This window comes from Rhinolophus sinicus, chromosome 10, assembly GCF_057876585.1.
Source record: "Rhinolophus sinicus isolate RSI-liver-muscle chromosome 10, RSI-T2T, whole genome shotgun sequence".
NCBI lineage: Eukaryota > Metazoa > Chordata > Mammalia > Chiroptera > Rhinolophidae > Rhinolophus > Rhinolophus sinicus.
In genome coordinates this window covers 12,461,337-12,489,146 of record NC_142510.1, presented here as the reverse complement: position 1 = coordinate 12,489,146, position 27,810 = coordinate 12,461,337, and the positions used below count along the sequence as shown (strand labels likewise).

Below are 27,810 nucleotides of genomic sequence, written 5' to 3'. Positions count from 1 at the left end.
CGTATTTAATGCTCACAGCACATTTCCATTGAGCCTGGCCACATTTCAGCTGCTCAACAACCACGGGTCAGGGCTGGGACCGGAGCCAGGTGGGGGTGACTCCCAGGCTGGCGAGGTCCTGCCCCCGTGCTGATGTCTCGGCGCTCTCTGGCTTCTTCCAGGGCAAGGAGGTGATCGAGCATTACCTGAACGAGCTCATCTCCCAGGGTACCTCCCACATTCCCCGGTGGACTCCTGCTCTGGTCCGAGATGACGATGCCTGCACCCAGGCTGTGCTGGGGGGTTCCGGCTCCTCAGAGGTTGACGGGCCCAGCAGCGCCCAGGATCCCGCTTCTGAGATGGTCGGTACTGACGGTAGGTCACTGTGGCCAAGGCCCAAAGTCCTAGGAAACCTGCGTGGGTTTGCCCACTTGTGGGGGGAGAATTGCCACAGGTCCCCTTGGGGACAGGTCTGGGTCCTGGACTGACTCAGCCTCCTCCCTCTCTCAGCTGCTTCACTTTCTCTCCCTTCAGGCCCAAGACCCAGAACTGGTCTCTTTCTAGATCAGGAATTGACCTGATCTGATGCCTCAGGGCGGCTCTTTTCTCTGGTTTTATTACTATTTTTAATTTTATGAATAATGGATGATCACGGTAGAAAAAAAACCATTCCAATTGCTCAGATGTCACGTAGGAAGTAAGACTCCTTTCCTCTCCCTGGAAGCAACAATAGTTTTGTGTTTATATTTGCTGCAACTATCTAGGCATATATACATACGTCATATGTATACACACACATATGCTTATACACACATACATACATGTACAGCCTATGTTGAACATACTTATGAGAGCATATTATACATTCTATTTGATATTTTGCTTGAACAGCTTTCTGTATCAGTGCATGTGTCTTACTACTTTGCAGTGTTTCATGGTGCGGTTGTACCATAACTTATTAATAAACATTTATTACTTATTTTTAAGTAACTTATTCAGCTAGTGCCCTATTGATAGACATTTCGGTCATTTCCATTTAAAAAATATATAAATGATGTGGTAAATCTTTGTACTTAAATTTTAAAAAAATATTTGCATGAGAATATATATATCATATAATTTTAAAAGTTGAATTGCTGGGTCAAAGGTTATGTGCAATTAAAATTTTGGTAGATTTACCAATTAGGCCTACAAAGAGGTTGGACTAATCAATGTTCCCACCAAAAGTGTGTAGCTGCGTCTATTGCTGACTTCACCCCAGGTCCCCACAAGACTATTATGAAACATTTTAAACTTATGAAAGGTAAAGAATGACCATTGGTAGATTAGTTATCACTCCTTTCCTGATGAGTGAAGTCAACTATTAATTTTTCACGCTAGTGACTCTATTTAACATTTTTGTGAATCTCTCTGTTCTTGTCCGTTTGTCCATTTTCCTATTTGCCCATCGATTTCTTATTGCTTTGTAAGAGCTCTTTGCATATTAAGGCAATTAGCCCTTTGTCATATTTCAGACTTTTATTGACACGGGAAATGTTCAGAATATGACATTAAAGGGAAAAAAAGTATATAAAACTGCACATACCCCATGAATCCAGTTTTAAACCACGTGTACTTGTGCTCACGACGATTCAGGTTTTCCTTTGGGGCCACTGAGTCAGGACTTGCCTGACTCAGAGATACACCAAGTAGCCAAAAATATTAGGTTGGTGCAAAAGTAATTGTGGTTTAAAAGGTTAAAAAAAAAAAAAGTTAAAAATAAAAAAACCACAGTTACGTTTGCACCAACCTAATACATCTGGGGCCGTGTTTAGGAAGAACAAAATTTATCTGTTCAGCAAATATTCATTCTGCACCAACTGTGTGCACTAGCTGGCTGCCGTTAGATATGCACTTTTAAAATATTTAAAAAAATTCTTTTGACAACACTGCACTTCTGCACAGACTCTGCCGGTCATGCCCTGTGCCCTCCCCATTTTGCACAGGTCTTTCCTTCCTTCTCTGTCTGTGCCGTCCACTAGCAGGGTTGGTACTCAGGGTGGCTGGTGGGAGGCACAATCATGCCCCTTCCACTCTGCTCCGAATCACTGAGCCTTTGTTCTCAGAGGAGAAAGGGGCCTTCACAGCTGCCCGGAGGCCGGAAGGATGCTGGTATCTCCTGCCTCCCTTGTGTTTCTCCCTCAGCCCCTCCTCACTCCCTCCCTGTCCCCAGCTTCTCCGCCTCTGACCACTCTGCAGTATTTCTGGGTCTGGACGGCCCCCCCCTACCCCATAGCATCTCTCCTGCCTCTATTTACCCAGATGCCTCCTGGCATAGTTGGCATGACCGCCAGCCCTGGCTTTTCTTGTTTGTTTTGGAGAGAACCACTGGATCCTCCTGCTGGACATGCAGACATTCCATTTGTTTTCTTACTGTGCCAGCTTCATGCAAAGAATGGGTTATGCCCATGGAGGCTGCTCTCTGTGGAGGGTCTCCACCCATTGCTGAGAGGTTAACACGCTGAGAGGCCTCACCATGCCAGCATCTGCTACCCCAACAGTTAAGAGTAGGCAGCAACAGGACCTCAGGTTAGAGCCCAGCCTCTAAATGCCGGCACATGCTGGCCCCAGACAGCCCAATTGTGGGAGATGGGATTGAACAGTAGGAATGATCCCGGTAGCTTCAGGCTGTATTTTGGGGTCAGGGCTCTGTCTACTCAAAGCCCCACATCCCCAAAGTGGGCTGGGGAGGTAGGAAGGCAAAAGGAACTGGTATTTATCACCTGACTCTATTATGCTGGGCACACTACATACATTTACTTATTTGAGTTACTTAACCAGTCTCGGCCTCAGTAGTGTCTTCTCTAAAGTGGGAACAATAGTGATGCCTGCCTCACAGGGGTGTTGGCAGAACTCACTGAGATGACGCATGTTATATTGTAAATAATCTTTACACCAATAATGAATGATCAGAAGAAGAAATTAAGAAAACAACACCATTTATAAGTGCATCAAAAAGCATAAAATGCCTAGGAATAAATTTAACCAAAGAGGTGAAAGACCTGTACTTTGAAAACTGTAAGACGCTGAAGAAAGAAATTGAAGATACAAATAAACGGAAGGATATACCTTGCTTGTGGATTGGAAGGATTAATAGTGTTAAAATGTCCTTACTACCTAAAGTAATATAGATTCAAAGCAATCCCTACTAAAATACCAATGGTATTCTTCTCAGAATTAGATCAACTAATCCTGAAATTTATATGGAACCACAAAAGACCCCAAATATTGCCCCCCACCCCAGAAAAAAAATTGATAAAGAACAAAGTAGGAGGTATCATGCTCCGTGACATCAAACTATACTACAAAGCTACAATAATCAAAACGGCATGATACTGGCATAAAAACAGACACAGATCAATGGAACAGAATAGAGAGAGACCAGAAATTAATCCTTGCGTATACAGGCAACTCTGACAAAGGAGGCAAAGATATACAATGGGGTAAAGACAGTCTCCTCAATAAGTGATGTTGGGAAAACTGGACAGATAACATGCAAAAAAATGAAATTGGGCCAGTTTTTTACACCATACACAAAATACACTCTAAATGGATTAAAGACTTAAACGTAAGACCGGAAACCATAAAACTCCTAGAGGAAAACACAGGCAGTAAACTCATGGACATCAATCTTAGCAATACCTTTTTGGATATGTCTCCTTGGGCAAAGGAAACAAAAGAAAAAATAAACAAATGGGATTATATCAAACTAAAATGTTCTGGCACAGTGAGGAAAACCATCAACAACACAGAGAAAACCTACTAAATGGGACAAAATATTCGCCAGTGATACATCTGATAAGGGGTTAATATCCAAAATACATAAGGAACTTATACAACTCAATGCCAAAAAACCCCCAAACAATCCAATGAAAAAATGGGCAAAGGACCTAAATAGACATTTCTCCCAAGAGGACATAACAGATGGCCAATGGACATACGAAAAGATGCTCAACATCACTAATCAGAAAAATGCAAATTAAAACCCTAATGAGATACCACCTCACACCTATTATCAATAAATCAACAAATAACAAGTGTTAGCAAGGATGTGGAGAAAAGGGAACCCTTGTACACTGTTGGTGGGAATGTAAATTGGTGCAGCCGCTGTGGAAAACAGTATGGAGTTTCCTCAAAAATTTAAAAAAAGAGCTGCTATAAGATCCAGGAATTCTACTTCTGGCTATTTACCTGAAGAAAATAAAAACACTAATTTGAAAAGATATATGTATCCCTATGTTCACTGCAGCATTATTTACAATAGCCAAGATATGGAAGTAACCTAGATGTCCTCCATCAGATGAGTAGGTAAAGAAGATATGATTATACCTATATCTATATCTATATCTGCATCTGTATTTATATATACCGAGGGTGCCAAAAAATGTATACACATGACTTGTATTTATCTTTTGTTATTGGTGTATATTGAGTATTACAATTTTTTTCAAATTAAAGTTTATTGGGGTGACAATTGTCAGTAAAATTACATAGATTTCAGGTGTATGATTCTGTAATACATTATCTATATATCATGCTGTGTGTTCACCACCCAGAGTCAGTTCTCTTTCCATCACTGTATATTGGATCCCCCTTACCCTCATCTACCACCCCTCTCCCCCCTTACCCTCTGGTAACCACTAAACTATTGTCTGTGTCTATGAGTTTTCGTTTCTGCATTTGTTTTTTGTTGTTTTCTGTTTTATATACCACATATCAGTTAAATCATATGGTTCTCAACTTTTTCTGTCTGACTTATTTCGCTCAGCATAATAATCTCAAGATCCATCCATTTGTTGCAAATGGTACTATTTCATTTTTATTATGGCTGAATAGTATTCCATTGTGTATATATACCACAACTTCTTTATCCATTTATCTATCGAAGGACACTTTGGTTGTTTCCGTGTCTTGGCCACCGTAAATAAAGGTGCAATGAACCCGAGAGCACATATATCTTTACGGATAAATGTTTTCAAATTTTTTGGGTATATATCCAGGAGACGGATTGCTGGGTCATATGGTAATTATAGTCTTAATTTTTTGAGGAACCTCCACACTGCCTTCCATAACGGCTGCACCAGTCTGCATTCCCACCAACAGTGTATGAGGGTTCCTTTTTCTCCACAGTCTCTCCAACACTTGTTACTATTTGTCTTGTTGATAATAGCCATTCTAACTGTGGTGAGGTGATCCCTCATTGTGGTTTTTATCTGCATTTCTCTGATGATTAGTGATGTTGAGCATTTTTTCATATGTCTATTTGCCATTTGTATGTCCTCTTTAGAGAAACGTTTGTTCAGATCTTCTGCCCATTTTTTAATTGGATTGTTTGTTTGTTTTTTGTTGTTGAGTTATATGAGTTCCTTATACCTATATTTTGGATATTAGCCCCTTATCGGAGGCACTGTTTGCAAAAATCTTCTCCCATTCGGTTGGTTGCCTCTTTATTTTGTCGATGGTTTCTTTTGCTGTGCAGAGTATTACAATTTTAATACAGTTTTTTCCTTTCTTAAAATGTGGGTACATTTTTTTGGCACCCTCTGTATACACACACACACACACACACACACACACACACACACACACACAGTGGCATGTTATTCAGCAATAAAAAACAACGAAATCTTGCCATTTGTGACATTATGAATGGACCTAGAGGGCATCATGCTAAGTGAAATAGGCCAGAGAAAGACAAATATTGCGTGATTTCACTTACATGTGAAATCTAAAAACAAATGAACAATATTAAACAGAAACAGACCCATAGATATAGAGAACAAGCTGATGGTTGCCAAAGGCGAGAGGGTGAGGGATGGAAAAAAATCCTTCAGAGGGTGGGACAGCTGCAGAGGGTGGGGATTACCTCTATTTCCGAGGGTCAGTGGGGACACATCACTTGTCACCGTGAGATCCAGGTTTGCCCCGGCACAAGTTTTCAGAACCATCCTGGAAATGGGTTGGAAAGATGAGAGAATCTGGAGCTCACGTGGCTGTCATCTGGTGAAAGGGCCACCAGGTGGCTTGGAACTACATTTCAGATCCGAGGTGGCCAGTAAGGTGAGGGTCCCAGAAAGGGTAAACCACATGGTAAAGAGACGCGGCATCTCACTCTCGTTCTGAAGGCCTGCTTCTCCTCCTCCAGGGGACAAGCTGGATGCAGACTACATTGAGAGGTGCCTGGGCCGTCTCACACCTATGCAGGAGAGCTGCCTGATCCAGCTTCGGCACTGGTTGCAGGAGACACACAAAGGCAAGGTGGGTGCCGGGCTGCGGCCTGCTGGCGCAGATGCACAGCCAAGGCTGTTTAGCCTCAGGCACTGGGGGACGCGCCAGGGCAATAATGGTGTAATTAGCATGCTAGACACTTAGATTTCGCCTTCCTTTCATTATCTACTGTCTCATGTATCTGTATCACTGAGTTGGCACAGTTGACATTTGAGTCCGGACAATTCTTTATGGTGGGGGCTGTCCGGTGCACTTGGGGTGCTGAGCAGCATTCCTGGCCTCTACCCACTAGATGCAATGAGCTGTTCTCCCCTAGTTGTGACAACTAAAAAGGGCTCCAGACGTTTGGACATCACCAAATGTCCCCTGTGGGGCACAGTTATCCCCAGTTGAGAACTACCGCTGTATAGCCCTATGTTCACAAAACCAGGTTCTTTTCTAAGAGATTTAATGCCTTGAGCAGGTTGATTTTTTGAGTGCCCGTGGATTTTGCCTTTAGACTCTAAGCCCCATAACATGAATGTCCACCGTGCATGTAGGTCCCAACTGTGAACTTGACCTTCAATTCTCTTGAATAAGAATTTCCTGCTTTATCATGAGTTGCTGGCCCTTCCTCCCCAGCACCCCCTCTGCACATTGTGCAAACAAGGGAGTTAGTACTGGGTTGTGACTTAACCTGTCTCTGCTCCTGTTTCCTCATCTATAAAATGGAAATAACGTTACCATAGACCTCCCAGAGCAAATTAAAGGGACAGTCCATATATGGTGCTGAGAGCGTAGCTGGCTCAGCATGAGTATTCAGGAAAGGGTGCTTTTGATTGGGGCTGGCTTTCTCTCAACTGTCGATATTTGCCTGAGGAAAAGAAGGAGAGCTGGTGGGATCTTAGCCTGTCCCCTCAGCTATTAGTTAGACTCTTTGGGTTACATGTGGCAGGAACGTAGCTTGAATCAACAAGGCAGAAAACAAAAACGGGGTGACTTATCAGCTCATATAACAATCTGTTAAGAGGGGGTGTATTCATTTCTTGGGGTTGTTGAAACAAAAGGCCACAAATTGGGTGGCTTAAAACAACAGAACTTTATTCTCTCCCAGTTCTGGAGGCCAGAAGTCTGAGGTTGAGGTGCTGGCAGGGTCGGTTCCTTCTGGAAGCTCCAGGGCAGAATCTGTTCCATGTCTGTCTCCTCGGTTTCCGGTGGCCGCCGGAAATCCTTGACTTGTGGACGCCTATGGTCCTTTGCCCAGCTAACTAGTTTTAGAGGAGACCGGAGACTCCTTTTCCATAATTTTATCTACTGAGTTAGGGAATCCCATTCTGTGGGGCCTCTCCTCCTCCTCCTTCTCAGATTCCCAAAGATGAGCACCTCCTTCGGTTCCTGCGGGCTCGTGACTTCCATCTGGACAAGGCCCGTGAGATGCTGTGCCAGTCCTTGAGCTGGCGGGAGCAACACCAGGTGGACCTCCTGCTTCAGACCTGGCGTCCCCCTGCCCTCCTGGAGGAGTTCTACGCGGGGGGCTGGCACTACCAGGACATAGGTATGTCCCTTGCCCTCCATAACGTACAGGGCACACTTCGGTCACTGCCAAACGTGCTTTGGATGATACTTTTCATCCTTATGTTTCCTTTTGACCCTTCTGGGCACCTGGAGATGCCCGTGAGGTGACAACCCAGCCATGAAGGCAGAGCTGGGCTTCCCGCGGATACTGCAACGGGGTCCTGGGGCCACCATAGCAAACCACCACAAGCTGGGTGGCTTAAAGCCACGTAGGTTTTATTCTGTCCCAGTTTTGGAGGCCAGGAGTCTGAAATGAAGGTGTCGGCAAGGCCGTGATGCCTCTGAAGGCTATGGGAGGGGAGGCCCCCCTTGGTTCCCAGCTTCCGGTGGCCCCAGGGTTCCGTGGCGTGGCAGCACCCCTTCAGTGGCTGCCTCTGTCTTCACGTGGCCTTCCTCTCTGTGTCCTCATCTCTTACAAAGACTCCAGGGCATTGGACGTAGGGCCACACTGATCCAGGAGGGTCTCACCTCGAGATCCTCAACTGATAACACCTGCAAAGACCCTACTTCCAAATAAGGCCACATTCTGAAGTTATCAGGGGACAGGAATTTGGGGGGAATGTTATTCAACCCACTACAAATATCTTTGGAGTTTTTAAAAAATTAAACAGACACTGAAGCCAATGCCTGTTATGATTTTCAACGTCCTTTATGTAAAACTTCATACACGGTTGACCCTTGAACAATGCGGGGGTTAGGGGTGCTGACACCCCACGCAGTGGAAAACCTGCATACAACTTTTGACTCCCCAAAACCTTAACTGCACTAGTCCCTTGGGATCTGCGGGGCATTGGTTCCAGGACCCCCCATGATTGAAAGCCCATGGATGTCCAAGTCCCTTATGTAAAATGGTGCAGTCGGCCTTCTGCATTGCAGATTCCCAACGGCCAATCCTGATCCGCGGTTGGTTGAATCCACGGATGCGAAACCCAGGGGTATGGAGGGCCGACTGTCTAGTGATTGAAAAAAACCCACATGTACGTGGACCCCGTACAGTTCAAACCCGTGTTGTTCGAGGGCCAACTGTATATTGATCAGGGCAAATGCTTGACCCCTCAAGTGTTGGGACACTTTTACTACACAGTTGACCCTCATTATTCATATGTTGCATATCTGAGAATTTGCTTACTCACTAAAATTTATTTATAGAGCCCAAATCAATACTCAGGATGCTTCTGCCATCATTCACGGACATGTGCAGAGGGCCAAAAAAGTCTGAGCGGCCCCGCTGAGGTTGAACGAGTTTCAGCTCTCGCACTGTACACAACTGTCCTTTTTGCAGTCTCCATAGTGCCGCATTTTTTGTGCTTTTTGTTGGTGATTCTGCAGTTTAAAATGCCTGCCCCTCTCCTCGCAAGCGTAGTACAGAATCACGACCTAATGTTCCTACATGCCAGAAGGCTGTGATGTGCCTCACACAGAAAATGTCTGTGTTACATCCGTTTCCTTTGGGTACGTGTTATATGGTGCCGCTGGCCCTGAGTTCAGTGTTAAGCAATCAACAATATATATTAACTGAGGTGTCCTTAAAAAGCAACACACATAAAACAAGGTTCTGTATTGACTGGTGGCCAAAAATGGTATGACTACTGGCTTTCAAGAACCTAACGAACCCCGTGTTTTTCCCAGGAGTAGAGGTTCAGTATTTGTCAATTCAATGTTTGAGGTGACTTGAAAGAACCACCTGTATTTGTACAGAATCCCTTATTTTTCCTTTTCTGCTTTGGCTGACAGAAAGCTAAGAGCCAACGTTGATCCACTCTCTCCACATTCTTTCATCACATGGCATATCTCAGGGGTGTCCAAACTTTTTTCAATGTTTTTCACCAAGGGCCATATGCGGTAAAATACACAAACAGCTGGGCCACTCACTTGAGGTGAAGTACATATTGCCTCACCTGGTTTATTTAAGTAAACTAAATATGTTTTTGGAATTTGCTGCGGGCCAATTAACAATGGATTGCGGACCACAGTTGGCCCGTGGGCTGCAGTTTTGACACCCCTGGTCTATATCCTCTTTACAAAACCATTCAAAAATCAACTTGTAATGTTAGAACAGTTTTAGGTTTTTGGAAAAGTTGCTAAGGTCATACAGACAGAGCATTCCCATATGCCCCTCCCTCAGTTTCCTTTATGGTACAAACCGGTATTTTTTAACACTTGCGTTGTTTCTTTCACCATGAGTGGTGTCAGCCCCTCTGGGGAGGAGGCAGGGTGTCAGCAGATAATGGACCGACTGGGCCTCCGTGAGCGGCAGCCCGGCACCTCCTTCTCGGAGGAGGCTAAGTCCTCACGGCGGCTCTGACCTGCCCCCTTTCCGGCATCCCCTACATAACAACCCCTGTCTTTGTCAAGATGGCCGCCCGCTGTACATCCTGCGCCTGGGCCACATGGATACCAAAGGCTTGATGAAGGCTGTGGGGGAGGAGGCACTGCTGCAGCACGTGAGTCAGGGTCCCCACTTCCTGAACCCCCAGGGCTGCCTGCGGGTGGAGAAGCCAAAGGAACATTCACCAGCACCATTCTCTACCTTTCAGGTTCTTTCTGTCAGCGAGGAGGGACAGAAGAGGTGTGAAGGGAACACCAAACAGTTTGGCCGCCCCATCAGGCAAGAACCCCGCCGGGGACGAATTCCCTCAAACAGTAAAAACAGCCGAGGTTCCCTGAGCATGGAGGCTGTGCCCGGCGCGTACTGGGCGCCTCACAAATGTCCTCACTTAGTTCTCACAGTGAGCCTATGAAGCAGGGACTCAGTTGTCCCTGTTCTGAATGGAGGGGGACCCTGAGGCTCAGAGAGGTGATGCTCATCCGAGGTTGCTAAGTGGGTAAGTGGCACAGCTGGGATTTGAACCTATTCCTGTGGCTCAGGCTCAAGGACTTTATCTGCCAGGCCACACAGCCTCCTAGCATTGGCTTTTTCAGACCAGCTCTCCCGCCCCAAGTTCCACCTTGACTCTGTCTTCCAGCCAGGGGACCTCGCAGGTGTCACAGAATATACAGTAACCCACTGTCCCCCTCTGACTTCCCCAAACGTCTATGCCTGAGCTCACCAGTACTCAGCGTGCCATCGCCCCCAAAGACACTGCAACTTCCAAGCTCTTCTGTAAAGTAGGAATAATATCAGTAGTCCCAGGGTTTCTTTATGGATTACCAAAAACAGTAACTGTATAAGAGATAATGCAAACATGTATATAGGTGCTCAGAAGATTCACGTCCTTTTCACAGCCCTAGAAAGGAAAAAGAGGCAGGGTCTGCTACGGAAGCTTTTTATCCCAAAATATCCTGATCTTTATGAAAATTATGTTCCTTCGCTGTTTGGTGCTTTCCTAAATGGACATACACTGGGGTCGCGGTGGGGAATCAGTCAATCAATCAGAGTCCTGGCCAGAAGTGGAATTCACCCCAGATGGCTCAGATGACAGGGTGTCACACAGGGGCTCCTTACAGCGATGTGGGCAGTGTGAAGGGAACAAGGCTGGGCTGGGATGGACAGGCTCCCAGGGGCTAGCCGCTGCAGTAAAACAGCATTGCTTTTCCTAAGGAATTAGTATGAATGAAATAGAGGCACAGAGAGGTTAAGTAACTTGGTTGAGGCCACACAGCAGGTGGCAGAGCTGGGATTTGAACTCGGGGCATCTGTCTCTGGAGCATGTGCTCTTAGCACTTACACTCTATTCCGTCCTCAGCATCTTTTCAACAATCAGTAGGAATACGTAGCTTTTATTGAATGTGTGCTATGTACCTGTTCTTGCAGAGAACTTTACATATACTATCTCATTTCACCCTAACAATTGCTTGAGATGGGGCCTGTTTACTGTCATTGCTGCTGCCCTGATGAGGAAATTGCCCATGTCACACTACTCTCAGGGGTGAAGGTGACTCTTGAATTCGGGCACTCAGCCTCAGACTCCATGCTCTGAGCCTCTTTGCCATGTGGTTTCTCCGTGGTGGCAGGATCCACGAGTGTCCTGTGGCCCCTTCCCCTGCTGTTCCCAGCCCTGCCTCACTGAGCCGCTCCGTCCATCCCTGTCTGTCGGCCTCCCCACCACACCAGGGTCCCCACGGAGGGTGTTGGGGGCCCTGGGAGGTGGCCGAGTGTGGAGCGAGGGGGCCCATGTCCTCCGCAGCTCCTGGACCTGCCTGGTGGACCTGGAAGGGCTTAACATGCGGCACCTGTGGCGGCCGGGGGTGAAGGCCCTTCTGCGCATGATCGAGGTGGTGGAGGCCAACTACCCCGAGACCCTGGGCCGGCTGCTCATCGTGCGTGCCCCCCGCGTCTTCCCTGTGCTCTGGACGCTGGTAAGAGCCCAAGCCTGACATGGCAGGGGGTCTCTCTGTGAGCTGTCCTGCCCGCTTGTCCTGCGTCCTTTCCTCTAACTCACACACCATAAGGTCACCCTTTTTAAAGTGCACAAGTCCGTGGTTTTTAGTACAGTCACAGAGCTGTGCCGCCATTACCACACCTAATTCTAGAACATTGCCATTACTCTGAAAGGAAACCCCGTGCCTACTAACAGGCCTCCCTTCCCCCTCCCCTCAGCTCCTGGCAACCGTGAACCTACTTTGTGTCTCTGTGGATTTGCCTCTTAGACAGGTTTCATAGAAATGGAATCCTACAATGAGTCTTTTTGCGTCTGACTTCTCTCCCTGAGCGTCGTGATTCCAGGTTCATCCATCCACTCTGTAGCACGTGTCAGTACTTCACTCCTTTTATGTCTGAGTAATATTTCACTCTATGGATGGAGCACATTTTATGTATCCTTTGTCCTGCTTCGTGCACACGAGAGTCACACTCGGAACTGTACAGGCCTCCTGGGACTCCTGTGAGCTGGTTCTGAGGACGGCTGGGGTCCTGTGCTATTGGGATTTTAAAACATTTTGCCCATGACCCATAGTAAGAAACACACTGTAGGCTGCAACCCGGCACACGCATGTGTGTACACACACAGGCATACACACGCACACACACATAGGCTGGTCATGGTGTGCTAAATTGATTTCAAAACCATCGACAGGTTGTCATTCGCAGTTGCAAACCACTGCCCTGCGGCCTTGCTGAGGTCCTCAGGCCAGGGCAGTGTCAGGCCCCTCCCAGTCCTACAGACTCAGACTCAGGGCCTGGGGGGGGCGGGGGTGTCGTCGGTGTCCACGAATGCCTGAGAAGTGCTGCTGGAAGTAGAGGGTCAATCGAGACAGAGATTTAAGAGTTGAAGCTTAAATGGATTCAGTGTTTTACTAAGCACCTACTATGTGCCAGGCACCTTTCTAGGCCCTGGGGATTTGGAGTGCGAAGCCAGCCACTGTGTCTCTCTCCATGACAGTGGGGCACCAGTAAAGGCTTCATGGTTTCCTGTGACAATGGCATGAGGACGTTCAGGGTTCTTGGAGCGACTAAGCCAGGCAGGGGGTGTTGCAGGGGGGAATCTACACGAGGGAACTGAGGCAGGTCCCCCTAGGAGGCGGCTTGTGACTGAGACCTGAGGACGGCACAAGAGTCACGCAGGGAAGGGCATGGCAGGCGACCTGGACGTGGGCAAAGGACTGGAGGAAGGACCACTTTACAGGAACGTCGAAACCAATCCAGGGGCTGGAGGAAAACGGGGGGAAAGGATGGCTGCCCCGAGGAAGCTGGTAGATGCTCAGGACTCACCCCGAGCTCGGGCTGTGGTGATGACGGGAACTTGCTGGGGCCCTGGAGGACGCCAGCAGGAGAGGACGTGGGTAGACTGGGGGCAGGGCGTTCTCTGGCTTCTGTGGCTACGTCAAGGCTGGGCGGGGAAGCAGGAGCTGCAGGAGCGACAGGCAGGATGTGCCACGGAAGCTTTTTATCCCGAAATAGCCTCATCTTTGCAAACATTATGTTCCTTTGCTGTTTGGAAATTTCCTATGATATACATTGGGTGGGGGTGGGCGCCCGTCAATGGGGCTGGAAGGAGGCTTCACTCCGATGGCACAAGTGGAGGGGTGGGGTGACAGGAAGGAATTGCTTGCAGAGATGTAGGTGGGATGGAGAGGCCCCGGGGAGTAGTTGCTGCAGTAAAGCCATGACCACCCCAGGGCTGGAGGGACAAGAGGAGGGCATAGCCTTTGGTGTGGAGCCTGTGACAGCTGGGGCAGGAGTGGGGGCAGGGCTGCCAGTGGGGGCCGCAGCTTCCAGGTGGGGAGGGCATGCAGATGGGGAAGTACCACCTCCTGTCTCCTGCTGCCCCCCCCACCAGTGGCCACACCTGATGGAGCAGGGGACTGCCTCCCGGGGTGCGGACTGAAGAAGAGTGACTACACAAGTGGGATCCCAGTTCCCAGTCTGCCTTTTGCTGGTGGCAGTCCTTGCTGAATTGGCTTGTGCCCTGCCATGTTAAGTGCCTCAGTCTCTCCCTCCCTTCCTCCCTTCTTTCCTTCCTCCCTTCCATCCCTCCTCACCTATTTATTGAGTCAGACACCACTCCAGTATTGAGGATGCCTTGAAAAATCAGATCGACATGCATCTTAGAGCTTGCTGTTGAAATACTTGCTGCAGAGAAACAAACCATGGTCATCCATACAGTGGAATATTATTCAGCCATAAAAAAGGAAGCACTGATAACGCTACACAGGAAAGGCCACACATATCGTATGATTCCCTTTATGTGGAATGTCCAGAATAGGCAAATCTATAGCGACGACAGAAAGCAGATTAGTGATTGCCAGAGGAGAGGGGAGGGGCAGTGAGTGCTAATGAGCGTGGGGCTTCCTGTTGGGAGGATGAAAATGTCTTGGAATTAGACAGAGGTGATGGTTGCACAACATGGTGAATAACTGAAAGCCACGAAATCGTTCACTTTAAAATGCTTATAATTCTGCGTTATGTGAATTACATCTCAATTAAAAAACAGCTTTTCTCCTCGCCTCCTCGCCCCGATTTCAGATCAGCCCGTTCATCAATGAGAACACCAGGCAGAAGTTCCTCATCTGCAGTGGCAGCCATTACCAGGGCCCTGGAGGCCTCACCGACTACCTGGATAAAGACGTGATCCCCGACTTCCTTGGGGGAGAGTGCGTGGTGAGGGCGCTGGGGTTTGGGCGCCAGGAGGGGAGGAGCCGGGGAGTGCTGGGCTGGTTTTAGAAGCTGCCCCCAAGACAGGTGACTCCTCTCAGAAGGAGGGGCCTTTCCTTGGTTCTTTCAAACATAGTAAGCGAGACAGAAGTTTCCAGAAGTCCAGAGACCAGGCCAGTCAAAGGTTTGCCCCTCCTGTATTCCCCACCTAAGAGTAGGTCGCTAGAATACAGTCAGAGTGTACCTGTTGGCTTTGCACCCTTTTCTGTAGAGGGAGGTGACCCCAATGTCCCAGAGGCCTGGAGCTGGTGTACCCAAAAGGATTTATCCCTAACCCACAACCACAGGGCATGGGATGACAGAGCAACTGCTTCCAGGAGAGGCAGTCCCAGCCCCCTTTTGTTGACCTGCCCACCCCCCCCGGGGGGGTGAGATGATAGGGGTGACGCTGTCACAGCTGTCTTATCTCATCTGGCTGTGGGAAGGCAGGACCCTTTCTCTTCTCTAACAGAAATACCAAACAGTATCCTTGCCTAATTTGGGGGGGAAAAAACAACATTTTGTAGGAATTTTGCCAAGTTTGCTTGTTTCCTCCACTTGTTGCGATATGTATATATGACTTATATTTAGCAAATGGGCCTACTAGACCAAGCATAAGGGTAAGGGACGTGAGCCTGGGGCCTGACAACACGGGTCTATGCCCTGACTCAGCCACTTTCCACTCTGTGATCTCTCCTGCCTGACCTCTCTGAGCCTCTATTTCCCTCCTCTGTGACATGGGAAGAATAATAGTCCACACTGCATTTTGTTGTAGTTCTGGGGGTGAAATGGTGCTATAAAAGCTCAGTGCCCAGCTCACTAAGGGGTTGCTGTTGTAAGTGTGGTTTCAGGGGTCACAGAAACCTGGCTGGGCTCTGACCTGCCACCTTTGTCTTTGTGCCCCAGTGTAATGTCCCCGAAGGAGGACTGGTCCCCAAGTCACTCTATCTGACAGAAGACCAGCAGGAGCACACAGACCAGATGCACCAGTGGAGAGAGACGTACCAGTCGGCCAACGTGCTCCGCGGGGCCCCCCACGAGGTGCTGGGGTCCCGGCCTGGGAGGGCCCACAGGGACGGGGTGTCATTATAGGTTAGGGTCCCCCAGAGCACAGCCTGAAATGAGGGTTCTCATACCAGCGATTTGCTGAGGGCAAGCTCTCAGGAGAAACCCGTAAGCAGGGGCGGGGCAGGATGGACGTGGGCAAGAATCTAAGCTAAGGGGCCATTTCAGCCACGGTCTAGCCCTGTCTGACCCTTGGGGGTCGCTGGACGTGCAGAGCCCTGTAGAGCGGCTCTGCTGGCGTTTTGTACCCTCATGTCAGTCAGTCAGTGGCTGTGAGGCAGCCCTCACAGCAGGGTGGGATCTCCCAGGCATTTCGCATGGAGGGACGGGGGAGGGTCCATTCTCAGACCCCATCTGTCCCCACGTAGGTCACAGTGGAGATTCTGGAGGGGGAGTCAGTCATTACCTGGGATTTCGACATCCTGCGAGGTGACGTGGTGTTCAGCCTGTACCACACTAAACAGATGCCCAGGAAGGGCCCCCGGGAGCCTGGGGCCAGGCCCGGCGGGCAGCTGACGGACAAAGGCTGGGCCCCAGTCACAGATTACAGTCGTGTGGAGGCCCCCCTCGTCTGCCGGGAAGGGGAGAGCATCCAGGTTCGAATTCCTTGGCTCATTTATGCATCCGTCACACAGGACTGAGTGTCCAGTAGGTGACAGAATTGAGTAGCAAGCAGTGGACAAACGGGACCCTGCAGGACAGTGGGGGACAAAGACTGGTCCAGGACCGGGACCTCAGGACCCCAACCTCAGAATCCCCTGGACGTGTGTCAAAGATGCAGGTTTCCAGGCCCCAGGCACAGCAGCGGATTCAGAACCTCTGGGTGTGGGGCCTGGAATGGGCAACCCTCTCCTGCTGATTTCTGATACACAGTGAAGTCCCAGAACCCATGCAGCACAGAAACTGTAGGGCTGGGAACAGAACACGGACATGACGCCAAACATGAGCCCCTGTGCTGACCTTCACATCCTCCAGGAGACCAGGGCTTGCAAGTCGGACATCACCGGCCCCAAACACACACACACACACACACACACACACACACACACACACACTCACACACATACACACACACACACACACTCTCACACAAGTGCTGGCGGGCACTACAGATCTTACTGAAGGTTCCATGGCAAGTCGAGCAGATGGCTGTCACATTATACACCGGCAACGCCCCCGGGGTCCCCCTGCACAGCCCAGCCCTTCCCAGCAGTTGCTGTTCTTATAACAGCTAACACACCCCCGTCTCGTTCTCTGTTCTCAACAAACTCTACCCACCTGCGAGGTCCCCCGCCCAAGTCGCTCTCCAGAACTCCTCAGTGTGCAAAGCCTGGTCAGCAGAACAAGAGGCCAACAAAAGCCAGGCGGTTACCCAAACCACACCCACGCTGTCCTGCAGCCACCCCCCAGGCCTTGACCCCTCCCAGATTCAGAAGGAGGCTCTCAGCTGCCAGGGATATGGGGGTGACAGCAGATAGGAAGCAAGGATGGCTTCAGGAAGCTTAGAGGAAGGACTTGCTGGGGGGCTGGTTGAGAAGGGGGCGCCATCCCCAGGAAGCCCAGAGCCTCAGGTGTGCCTGCTGTTTCAGGGCTCCCACGTGACCCGGTGGCCTGGCACCTACCTGCTCCAGTGGCAAATGCACAGCCCCCCTGGCAATGTGGTGGAGGACGTCCTGACCGCCCTGCACAGCCCTGGCCCCAGGTGCAAACTCCTGTATTACTACGAGGTGCTGGCGTCGGAGGACTTCAGGTAGGGGGGCTGGGGAGGGGGCCTGGGCAGGAAGGGCCCCCAGCTCCCGCCAGGCCAGGCTGGGCTGGGGGCGTGGCATTCATCTCCCCTACCAGCCTCTGAGCTTCTCTAGGGTGGGGCACCGGTACTGCTAAAAATTTCCAGTGGCTCAGCACTTTAGTGTGAGAAATTGGACACTATGTCCAAACTCTGCCGCAGCTGCAGAAACTTCCCCTCAAATGAAATCCTGGACAGAAGCCCAACATACCAGATTGATTGGTTGGGGGAAGCCTGAGGCCCTCCTGTTTGGACCGCCCCCTCCTCCTAGAATTCCATAAAACAGGGTTTGGACTGTTCTAGAACAGTCTAGAATACTGCCTCACAGACAACTCTCCCACATGATGCTTTCAGAGAGACAGGAAAATATAGTGGCTAAGACTTCCAGCACTTCCTGGTTGCTGTGTGACCTTGGCCAAGTCGCTTCACCTCTCTGAGCCTCAGACTTCCTCTCTTCAATGGGGACCACTGGAGCCCCAAAGTTGCGGGATTGTCACGAGGATGAAATGGTTAGGGGAAGCTGGCCCTTCACCTGGGGGCATACAGTAAGTGCTCAAGAGCAGAAATAGAGCAGAAGGTGAGGAGATGGAGCAGGCGGTTTCTTTAAGGTTTTGCATTTTATCTTTTAAAAATGAATGTGATTTTTGCATTCTGCTTTGTGGCGTATCTGTTAGTCTCCATCTAAAAATAATGTTTTAGAGGCGGGTGCAAGATGACAGTGTAGGAGGATGCTGAACTCACCCCCTCAATGAACACAGTGGAAAATCACCTACCTTTAGAGCAATTCCTCCTAAGAGAAAAGTGAAGGCTGATTGAACAGCTTCTGCACGATGAGAGAGAGAGAGAGAGAGAGAGAGAGAGAGAGAGAGAGAGAGAGAGAGAGAGAGAGAGAGAGAGAGAGAGAGACTGCATAGAGAAGTTTGGGGAACCACCAGAACTGTCTGGGATCTGAGGGAACTCTTTGGGATCAGAAGTTCTGGTGAGCGCCATTGTTTATGTCCCCCCTCCATCTAGATAGCACAGGTGGGAGTTCTATCCAGGTCCTCTAGCCGACTTGCAAGGCAGTGCATTCTGGCTCACCCTGCCCTGGAGCTCCCTCCCACAGGACCAACAAGGTGCTGTGGCACGCATGCACGACCAGATTAACAGGGCACTGCTACATGTACACTGGGCCACCCCGCCCAGAGCTAGCTCAAACAGGACCAACAGGAGGCTTTGACACGCATGCACTGGGCTGCCCAGCCCGGACCCCACTCCAGCTGTGGACAACAGGATCAGTAGGTGCCACCAGGCCAAGACTGAACCAGGAAGAAACAGAAAATCTCAATAGACCAATTACTAGCAACCAAATTGAAGCAGTAATAATAATAATAATGATAAACTCCCAACAAACAAAAGTCCAGGACCAGACAGCTTCACAGGTAAATTCTATCAAACATTTAAAGAAGAATTAATACCTGTCTTTCTCAAAATATTCCAAAAATTGAAGAGGAAGGACTACTTCCAAACTCATCTTACGAGGCCAGCATTACCTTGATACCAAAACTAGACAAAGACACGACAAGAAGAAGAAAATTACAAGCCAGTATCCCTGATGGACCAAAATACAAACATTCTCAACAAAATATCAGCAAACCAAATTCAACAATACATTAAAAGGGTTATACACCATGATCAAGAGGGATTTACTCCAGGGAAGCAAGGATGGTTCAATATCCACAAATCAATCAATGTGATACACCACATCAATAAAATCAAGGAAAAAAATCATATGATCACCTCAATAGATGCAGAAAAAGCATTTGTCAAAATTCAACATATATTTATGATGAAAACTCTCAACAGAGTGAGTGTAGAAGTAATACAGTCCAACATAATAAAGGTTATATATGACAAACCCATAGCTAATGTCATATTCGATGGTGCAAAGCTGAAAGCCTTTCTTCTAATATCAGGAATAAGACAAAAAGGTCCATACGCACCACTTTTATTCAGTGTAGTATTACAAGTTCTAGCCACGGCAATCAGAAAAGACAAAGAAGTAAAAGGCATCCCAATTAGAAAGGAAGAGGTAAAACTGTCACTATTTGCAGATGACATGATACTATATATAGAAAACCCTAAAGACGCCACCAAAAAATTATGAGAGTCAATGAATTCAGTAAAGTTGCAGGGTACAAAATTAACAGACAATAATCTATTGCCTGTCTATACACAATAACGAGCGATCAGAAGGAGAAATTAAGAAAACAATCCCATGTACAATTGTGTCAAAGAGTATAAAATACCTGGGAATAAATTTAGCCAAGGAGGTGAAAGACGTGTATGCTGAAAACTGTAAGACATTGAATAAGATACAAATAAATGGGACGATAACCATGCTCATAGGTTGTTAAAATGTCCACACCACCCAAAGCAATCTATAGATTCAGTGCAGTCTCCATCAAAATGCCAATGGCATTCTCCTCAGAACTAGAACAAATCATCTTAAAATTTACATGGAACCACAAAAGACCCCGGATAGCCAAAGCAATCTTGAGAAAGAAGAACAACGTTGGAGGTATCACACTCCCTGATTTCAAACTATACTGAAGTCTATAATAATCAAAACAGGATGTTACTGGCACAAAAACATACCATAGATCAATGGAACAGAATAGAGAGCCCAGAAATAAACACTCAGTTATATGGTTAATTAATCTATGACAAAAGAGGCAAGAATATAAATGGAAAAGTGACAGTCTCTTCAATAATTGGTATTGGGAAAATTAGAGATATCTGCAAAAAAAAAAAAAAAAAAAAAAAAGACCACTCTCTTACACTATATGCAAAAATAAACTCAAAATGGATTAAACACTTAAATATAAGACTGAAACCATAAAACTCCTATAAAAAAACATAGATTGTAAACTCCTTGATGTCGGTTTTACCAATCTTTTTGGATGTGTCACCTCTGGCAAGGGAAACAAAAGCAAAAATAAATGGGACACTACATCAAATTAAAAAGAATGCTTTAAATTCCTTACTGTGGAGTAAAATTGATGCTCCAGGAGGGTGTTGCATCTGGACCCACATCCCAGGCGGAGCTCCAATGATCCTAGGGGCACGAGCTGCCTAGAGTGAGAAATACTGGGCTGGCATCTTTCCTCCAAAGAGAGTCCCTGTAGCATGTTGGAGGGCTGGCGATCCCCTCATTGGGAGGTAGCCAGTTTGAGCCATTAGCCTCAGTGCAGGGGAGAGGCTGAGGCCCTCAGACATCTGGATGCTGCTGCTCCTGGGAAGGCAGGTGGAGGCGGGGGGGTGGGCTGGAGGCTGCTTGCCAGCATGTCTGGTCTAGTCAGCATGGGGGAACCAGGCTGCCCTGCCCTTCACTAGCCTTGTGAGAGAACCAGTTCAAGGGCTGTTTCTGGGCCACCTTCAGTGGGCAGGCACTAGGCTGGGCCCTGAGGGGATCACAGACAGCGTTTCCTGTCATGGAGCAGGAGACCACAGAGTCACACCCGTGTGTAATTATGGGCAGTGATGGCTTCCCTGCAGGTATTCCAGCCTGACACCCTTGATCAAAGGCATGGCACACAGACAAGAGGTAGGTGCCAGAGGCCTTAATACAGGGAGCTGTGTCAGAACACAGAACGGCCCTGGCACAGGGTGGGCAGGGGAAGCCCAGGGGAGGTGTCTGGGAAGGGGCACTCGAGCGCCCCAGACTATCTGGGGGGCTCATGAAAATGCAGCCCGAGAGTGTGCAGCTCTGACAAGCTCCAGGAAACGCTGGTGGTGCTGGTCCCTGAAACACACTCTGAATAGCCAGGCCCTAAAGCCGCACTGCCCAACCCAGTAACTACTAGCCACAGGTGGCGCTTTAAACTTAGCTATTAGAATTAAACCGAGGTTAAAATTCCGTTCTTCAGTCACACTAGCCACATCTGGAGTGCCCAGTGCCCCACGTGGCCAGTGGCTGCTGCGAGGGACAGCGCAGACAGAGAACGCGTCCACCATCGCAGAGTTCCCCTGGACGGTGCTGCTCTGAAGTCTGGAGTAGGAGTTAGTTAACTAGACGGAGCGGGCAGGAGAAAGGTTTCTGGCAGGAAGCGCAGACGTGCAAGGCTCCCAGGACAGGGGAGGTGGGTGTCGGAGAGTTAAAAGGAGGTGGCTGAGGTGAGGCTGGAGATGGGGTGGGCACTCACGGGCTGTGGGGTGCCCTCTGGGCCATGCTAGGTCCCAGGTCAGGGAAGCCCCTGAATGGTTTGTGGCAGGCTGGGCTCTGCTTAGGGGGACAGGGGTGCAGGCAAATGGGTAGAGCTTCATTTCTCATCATGGCCTCACTTGCTTTGCTCTCTGCACTTGCCCCTGAGCCCGGGGCGTTTACCAGCCTTACGGAAAGAGCCCTGGGGCCTCCTTTACAGCACTGCCAGCTTTCCCACCACTGTGCATGGGCCCCAGGGCTGGGTCTCCTCCAGAGGGTAACGTTTGTGTGGCACCCTTCCTCCCTAGGGGCTCCATGTCCAGCCTGGAATCCTGCACCAGCGGCTTCTCCCAGCTCAGTGCGGCCACCTCGTCCTCCTCTGGCCAGTCCCACAGCAGCTCCCTGGTCTCCAGATAGCCAGGACTGGGGCCTGCAGGGCAGCCCGCGTGCCCCCGCATCCACAAGCGTCTAGAACCAGAAGCCAGCTTGGCCGTGAGACCTGGAACAGTGTGGGCTGCAGCCTGGGTCCAGACGCTCCCAAAGGCGGGATGTCTGGAGCTGAGGGCAGTGATCCAGCTCGTGGCCTGTGTGGCGGGAACCTCAGTCAGAACCATCGCCTTTGGGCTTCCTGTAATGAACAGCCCAGGAATGGGTGGCCCACCTCAGGTCTGCCTCGTCTGGGGACTCAGGGGTCTCACCAGGCTCAGGCTCACCCCTTCACTTCAGCCCCTGCTCTCCCTGTGACGGCCTCCTTCTCAGGTGCCTTCTGCATTGCCATGCGGTTCCTTCTTTCTCTCCTCCCAGCTCAGCTGCAGAAGGGAACTTCTTTGTCCCAAATTTCCTCCAACCTCCCAGAACTGAGTCAAATCAGCCTGCCTGGATCCCATGCCTGTCCCTGACCCAATCACGGTTGTCAGGGGAACAAAGAACACTGATTGGCTAGCAGGGCGTCCAATTTGGACCAATCACTGTGCAGGGAGGGGGATGCAGTGATTGGCCAGCCAGGACCACATGCTTGTCCCTGGCGCCAACCACCTGGTCTGAAAAGCACAAAGGGTCTCCAGGAATATTGGGGTCTCCCGCGAAGAAGGGGGAAAGAATACTGGGCAGGCGGAAATGAGGGGAATTCACCATAGCGTCTGATTCTATAGTGATGCCCTGTGTCCCAGGACAGGTACGGTGAACACTTCTATGATTTACAGGCTCTGCTTTCTGTAGGGAGCAGCCTGGCCTGGACTTGACATCCAGGTTCCTAGCGTTTGCCTGGGAAGGTCTGACCCTAACCACCCCTGACTTGAAAAGGGTGGGAAGACACAGGGTTTCTGCTAAGTTCCAGGCAATGATGAAGCTCCAGCTGTCTTTATGCTCCTCTGGAGGTCTCTTTCTCTCCTGGGAGCTCTTTCATTATGACGTTTTTGGTTGTTAAGTCATAGAGACCCACATAAAAGGATAGCCATTCATGGGTGCACGTAATTGGCCAGTTTAGGAGGGCTTGCTTCAGGTAAGGCTGGATCCAGGATCTCAACATGGCATCAGGACACCCCTGTGGGGTGGAGGCTGTCACTTTGTTGCATCTGCCCTGAGTCCAATCTGATCTCCGGAACCAGCTCCAATACTGACAGACTTTCCCTGAGTTCCTGCATGGGAGAATTTGGGGTCTCCTTGGGGCCTGAGGACATTTCTCTCTTTTCCTTCCCTGAGCCTCCAAAAAGGTAATAGGCCAGAGGTTACCAAGTTGCAGCCTGCAGTTTGATCTGGCCTGCCTTTCAGGTTTTTTTTTTTTTTTTTTTGCCTATAGAGGGATTTTAAAATTGGGGCATTTCATCCAGAAATCAAGATTTCTGGCTCCCCTTAGATAGTTGGGAGTGTTGGCAAAACAGGGCTATGTCATATAAATGCTACCAACACAGCTGTCACCCTGGATGGGGGCCATGCCAGGCCCCACCCCTCTCTATGGACCCATCCGTGGTCCATGTCACTCACTGCCTTGTCTGCCTGGGAGGGACGACACTGAAATGGTTTGGCAGGCAGCCTGAGTTCAGTCTGGGGCCGAGAGGCTCAGCATGACTTTTATCTCATAGCCTCGCTTACAGTTGGGGGTGGTCTCTGGCTCACACCGAGTCACTGGGCCTTGCACCAGGGCTGGGTTTACAACCGCAGGGATCACCACCTTCAGGCTTGTCATGACGAGGCAAGGAGAGGAAGCTTACTTTCCTACCAGCCTCAACCCCCAACCCGGAGCCACGGGAAGGAGATATCCTTCTTCCTGCAGGGATGGAGCCCCATCCACCTCTGTGGTTTTCATTTGGCTTCTCAGGTATAGGCACAAAATCCCAAAGTGCATCCTGTAACAAGGTGTGTGTACATGCATGTGAGGGGGAGAGAGAGAGGGAGAGGGAGATTGGAGACATCCTCAAAATGAATTGCTCTCATGTCAGCAGGCATTTACTGCTGAGAGCAATTTGCAATCGTGGCAACTAGCTTTAGATGAATTTCTAACTTTGCCTCTAAAAACTACATGTTATCCTAGAAGAATTTTCTTATTGTCTAGGACTAGCACCCAGTGAAGCCTTTGCTTGATTTGGGGTTAGAAATGCGTTTTGACAACTGGAACTTGGATCCGCTGATTCCAGAGAGGAGGGTCTGCCATCAGTAGTCCCACTTTTACAGGAGGAATGAGGGGCCTCAGGCTTACTCAGCTCTTTCCTTGAGATCTCTCTCTCTCTCTCTGTCTCTCTCTCTCTCAATATCCCTCTCTCCCTCCCTTTCTCAGGAAAGCCCCAGCTCAAACTGGCTTAAGCAACAAAGGGAATTCCCTGACTCCTGTCACTGGGGCTTTCTTCAGGTAAGGCTGGATCCAGGAACCCAGTGTCCTCAGCCTCATGTGCTCATCCTCACAGCCTCACCCAGGCCTCTTGGCTCTGTATCTCTTTGCACACTGGCCTCATCCTCTCCTCCAACCAGTGGGAAGTGGCTGCCAGCACCCTCTACCTACAACCGCAGGGCTCACCATCTCTAAGGCCGAGAGAGACTCGTTTCCATTTTAAATCCCATAGAAGGCTTTGATTGGCCCTGCACAAGTCACATGCTCACTCCTGTGGCTATATTAGCCCAGGGGCTGAGGGCCCTGTGATCAACATCCCCTCCAGAAGCCACAGTGGGATGGAGGAGAGCCAGTCAGTCATCCAAGGACGAGGGAAGCTGGGCCACAGACGCAGCGGATGGCCACGGTGGCATCTACTATGGTTCTCTTCCTGTGCTGGGGGTCTTGGGGGCCTGTGTTAGAACATCACCAATCAGTATGCCATTCTTCTTACCTGTGAGGCTTGGAATTAAAAATCCAAGGAAGGGCTGCCGAGCTCTTGCCTTCTAAATTTCCCTGGACCCCAAGGGCTGGAAGCTCCTTGGCTTGGCTTCTTTCTCCATCTTGTTCATTCACCTGTTGTGACCAGGACAGAAACAACCCACTCGCAACAGGACCTGCCTGCCCAGGCCCTGGGTTTAGGAGCCTGGGTCTTAAACTTTAGATGGGGTGGGGTTCAAACCCCCGCCATCTTTTCCCTAGCTGTGTAACCTCCAGCAAGTGACTTAGCCTCTCTGTGCCTCAGTTCCCTCATCTGTGAAATGGGGACAGCGGTGCCTACCTCATTCATTGGGTCGTAGTGGGATGAAACAAGAGTGGCTGTAGAGTCCGCAGCCCAGCACCCAGCTCCCAGAAAGCATGGGATAAGTCAGCAGTTATTCCGGTTGCTTAATGCTTCTCAGCCAAAGACTGCAGACTCCTTCTTGAGGACGCCTGTCACTGTTTTTCATGGGACAGAAGGCTCGGCGCAGCCTGCATCTGGAGAAAAGTGGGTGTCAGTATATTGCTTCCCTCTGACTCTCTTTTTGAAACTGCTTGTTTTCTGGGCAAATCCACTCATCTGAAGCGCACCATTCAGCGTGGGGTCTCCCTCAAACCGCTAGAGAATGTTCTCTCCACAGGCTGAAATTAAGGGAGTGTGAGACTTTTCCTACCCTGCACTCTGGAATTTCTGCCCATCACATGACTTATTCAATGAAAGAGTGTAATTCTTTTCCACAGTCTGTTTCAGTCAGTAAAACACAGCGTTTCCCGTGAGCCTGATGGTTTGCTCCAATCAGAAGCATTAAAAGTTTTATATTTGGACACACCTCTGTGGTCTACTTCGTAAAACCCTAGGGGTTTCCCTCAGCTTGTTCGAGAATCACCCAGCTATTGTTTCTAAGACTCCAGAGCCTCGTCAACAGGGCCGATATCAGCCTCAGGGGTTGCAAATTGGCTCTTGGGGGCTGTCATGCAGGGTGTCATGTGGGGTCTCAGCTCCCGCTCCCCACATGACGCAGGACATGGTGAGACCAAAAAGGAACACCCACGGAGCCATGGATAGGGGAGTCAGACCACTATAGTCTCGCTGGCGGCTGGGTTGGAGACACAGGAAGCAGGAGCCACACGATCCACAACCCACCCTCTGCTTCTTTGCCAACCGACCCCACTTGCAATCTGCTTGCTAGCTCAGCCACGGCAGTTATATCAGTGGCCAGTGGTTAACTGGTTACAGCTGATGGCCAACTAGTCACAGCTGATGACCATCTACTACCTGAGCCAGCACCTTTCCATGTGAGGCCAAGAGCCTGGAAACTGCACTCCTGGCTCTGTCCCCACAGGGACACACACAAAAATTACACTTTTTTATATATAAAACACAGGTATACTGTATTAGCTTCCTGGGGCTGTCGTAACAAAATACCACAAACTGGGTGGCTTAACACAACAGACATTGATTCTCTCCCAGTGCTGGAGGCCAGATGCCTGAAGTCAAGGTGTCGCAGGCTCAGGGGAGGATCCGTCCTGCCCCTTCCAGCTTCCAGGGGCTCCTGGCATTCTGGGCTCGTGGCTGCGTGACTGCCGTCTCTGCCTCCATCTTCCCATAGCCTTCTCTCCCGTGTGTCTCCTTTTTATTAGGATGCCATTCATTGGAGTTAGGGCCCAGCCCAAGTCCAGGATGATTTCATCTCGAGGTCCTTAACTAATGACATCTGCAAAGACCTACTTCCAAATAGGGCCGAATTAGGAGGTTCTGGGCAGACGTGGATTTTGGGGGACACTATCCAACCTGCTGCATATGCACACAGCGTGTACACAGATGGCTGTGCACTTTTTTGGTGGTATCAGACCCAGACACCTGGGCCCTCTTAGCGCTGCCCACCCATTATCTTGGGGACGACTTCCTGACTTCTACTTGCCAGGTATCCAGGTGAGGAGGGCCCTGCTGTCCATCTTGCTGGCCACTCTGTCCTGTCCCACGGGGTTTTCCCCCCAAGTCCCAGTGTTGCGTCAGAGGACAGCCACCATTCTGAAGTCAAGAGGGTAGAAGCCTCATTCAGGGAAACACCTGCCCTTCCTGCAAGCTCCCTTGGGACACAGCAGGGGTGTTGGCTGCCACACGCTTCTGAAAAGTCTACCTGGTTTTGGAGGAGGAGGCCAAAGGCTGTCACCCGGGGAGCAGAAGAGGTGGGGTTCCTTCGTGTGACAGCGTTAAAGCCACCTGTCTACACCAGCTTGTTACCCAGCCCTGCCCAACACATCTGACTGAGGAGAGGCTGCCTTGGTACGGAGCACTCACTCACTCTAAGGCCGTTCCATGCGTTTCTCTGGAACTGTGGGCGAAGACTCCCAAAGGAATAGCCAGCTGACTCGTGGGTGTGGCAGGTGTTGAGAAAGATAAGAGTTCCCTGGGGTAGCGAGCTGGGATCAGGTCTGCCCCTTAGGTCACTGCTGACGTCTGTCTAGGCAGAACTACCTCCCCGGAAGCCCCTCTGGGGTTTGGGCCTGGAGAGAACAGAACACACCAGGGCTCCCTGTGGCCCAGAAGCTGCCTGTGG

At 49.6% G+C, this 27,810-nt stretch overlaps 1 protein-coding gene and 1 long non-coding RNA gene across 2 annotated transcripts in view; one reads left to right on the top strand and one right to left on the bottom strand.

Moving 5' to 3' along the window:
- SEC14L5 (SEC14 like lipid binding 5) overlaps positions 1-26,074 on the top strand; it is a 47,164-nt gene extending 21,090 nt beyond the window's left edge. Inside the window, exons 6-16 of the mRNA XM_019756468.3 lie at positions 162-354; positions 6,164-6,276; positions 7,591-7,780; positions 10,156-10,244; positions 10,338-10,408; positions 11,928-12,099; positions 14,705-14,839; positions 15,779-15,913; positions 16,306-16,533; positions 17,527-17,687; positions 22,215-26,074. Coding sequence (XP_019612027.3) covers positions 162-354; positions 6,164-6,276; positions 7,591-7,780; positions 10,156-10,244; positions 10,338-10,408; positions 11,928-12,099; positions 14,705-14,839; positions 15,779-15,913; positions 16,306-16,533; positions 17,527-17,687; positions 22,215-22,323 — 1,596 coding nt within the window. The 3' untranslated portion in view covers positions 22,324-26,074. The remainder of the gene's footprint in view (positions 1-161; positions 355-6,163; positions 6,277-7,590; positions 7,781-10,155; positions 10,245-10,337; positions 10,409-11,927; positions 12,100-14,704; positions 14,840-15,778; positions 15,914-16,305; positions 16,534-17,526; positions 17,688-22,214) is intronic.
- Positions 284-25,347, bottom strand: LOC148756836 (uncharacterized). The gene is made up of 3 exons (XR_016022579.1): positions 25,224-25,347; positions 20,750-20,837; positions 284-696 (listed from the first exon to the last, which is right to left on the bottom strand). It is a non-coding gene; the product is annotated as an uncharacterized LOC148756836 (long non-coding RNA).
- Positions 26,075-27,810: the final 1,736 nt, after the last annotated feature.